Source organism: Hyla sarda, unplaced genomic scaffold (assembly GCF_029499605.1).
Source record: "Hyla sarda isolate aHylSar1 unplaced genomic scaffold, aHylSar1.hap1 scaffold_3306, whole genome shotgun sequence".
NCBI classification, from domain to species: domain Eukaryota; kingdom Metazoa; phylum Chordata; class Amphibia; order Anura; family Hylidae; genus Hyla; species Hyla sarda.
Window position 1 is genome coordinate 12078 of NW_026610050.1, and position 1362 is coordinate 13439.

The 1362-nt window shown below is 38.0% G+C and overlaps 1 gene segment (V, D, J or C); it reads right to left on the bottom strand.

Moving 5' to 3' along the window:
• Window positions 1-235: 235 nt before the first annotated feature.
• Window positions 236-704, bottom strand: LOC130330263 (Ig heavy chain V region 914-like). The segment is given in 2 exon segments: window positions 236-567; window positions 659-704. Coding segments are annotated over 2 exon segments (378 nt in total).
• Window positions 705-1362: the final 658 nt, after the last annotated feature.

Consider the following 1362-nt stretch of genomic DNA (forward strand, 5'->3'; position numbering starts at 1 on the left):
TAAATTAACTTGGAAAACCCCTTTAGCAAATACAATTGACTTTGTTATTGACAAGATAAAGTAAGAAAAAGTTAATTGAAAAAAAATATATATAAAAAATTGTCTAAATTATTGTACACAAAATGTAAATGTATATTGTTTGGATTAATATTGTAATTACTCTATGTAATTTTACATGTTTTGTACTGCCACCTAGTGGGGAAATGATGAATCTGTGTATCAGTTTTTGTTACACTCAGACATTGTCTTCTATCAGTGTGTGTCTAGCACAATAATATACGGCAGAGTCCTCAGTCTTCATGTTGGTCATTTGTAGATATAACAGGTTATTACTGTTATCTCTGGAGATTGTGAATCGTCCATTAACAGAATCATGATAGTATATGCTGCCCCCATTGCCACTAATAGCAGAGACCCACTGTAATCCTCCGCCAGGACTCTGTCTAACCCAGCTCATATAGAAGCTACTGAAGGTGAATCCAGAAGCCGTACATGAGGCTCTATAGGAATTCCCGGGCTTTATCACCACCGGGTCTGATGACTGGACAAGTTGCTGAGACTGGACACCTGGAAAATAGAGAGAATAAGGTGACATCCATAGAAACATCTCATCATAGTGATAGTAATATCTTTATTGTAATGTTCTAGTAATGGTCACCTGACAAGCAGGCCAGTGATATAAAGAGGAGCAGGAAAGTCTTCATTGCTGCTGGGTGTAGATGTAGGAGGTGATGTGTGATCCGTCATCACTGTCTTTATTATGGGGGAGATAGGAAGTGACGTCACCTCATTTACATATTATGGGACATATATACATCTGTCGCTCTGTTATACTGTGTATGTGAATAAAGACATAGGGGTCTGAAAGTAATACCCAGTGTAATAAATTAGGACTTTTCAGAATTACCTAATTTTAAATGTAATTTTGTAAATAAAGAGATGTCTGCTATATTACAAACGGCAGTCATCACTTTATTTGCACATTGTGAGAAATATATTGGTGACTTTATTTTATCTATCTGAAACAGTAGGTAGAATCAACAGTAGTAGAATCAACTGGCCAACTGCGGGCCAAATGGAGACCATGGCCACCAGTTGTCCGTCCTTCCCCGTTTTGGTAGCTCCTGGCTCCCAACCAGGGGCGGATCCAGAGTGGAGTCTCGGGAGGGGCACTATTAGAGTGTTTTGTGTTGGCGGACAGAAAACAAGATGTTGCTCACGGAACTTACAATATTATTAAATGTATCATACAGTCCTAACCTTGTTTAAGACTCTTAGGCCATGTTCACTTGTTAGAATAATTATCAAATATACCAATTGCCACAGAATGGGAAAGCGCTAAAGAAGTTTTTACCATTTAAA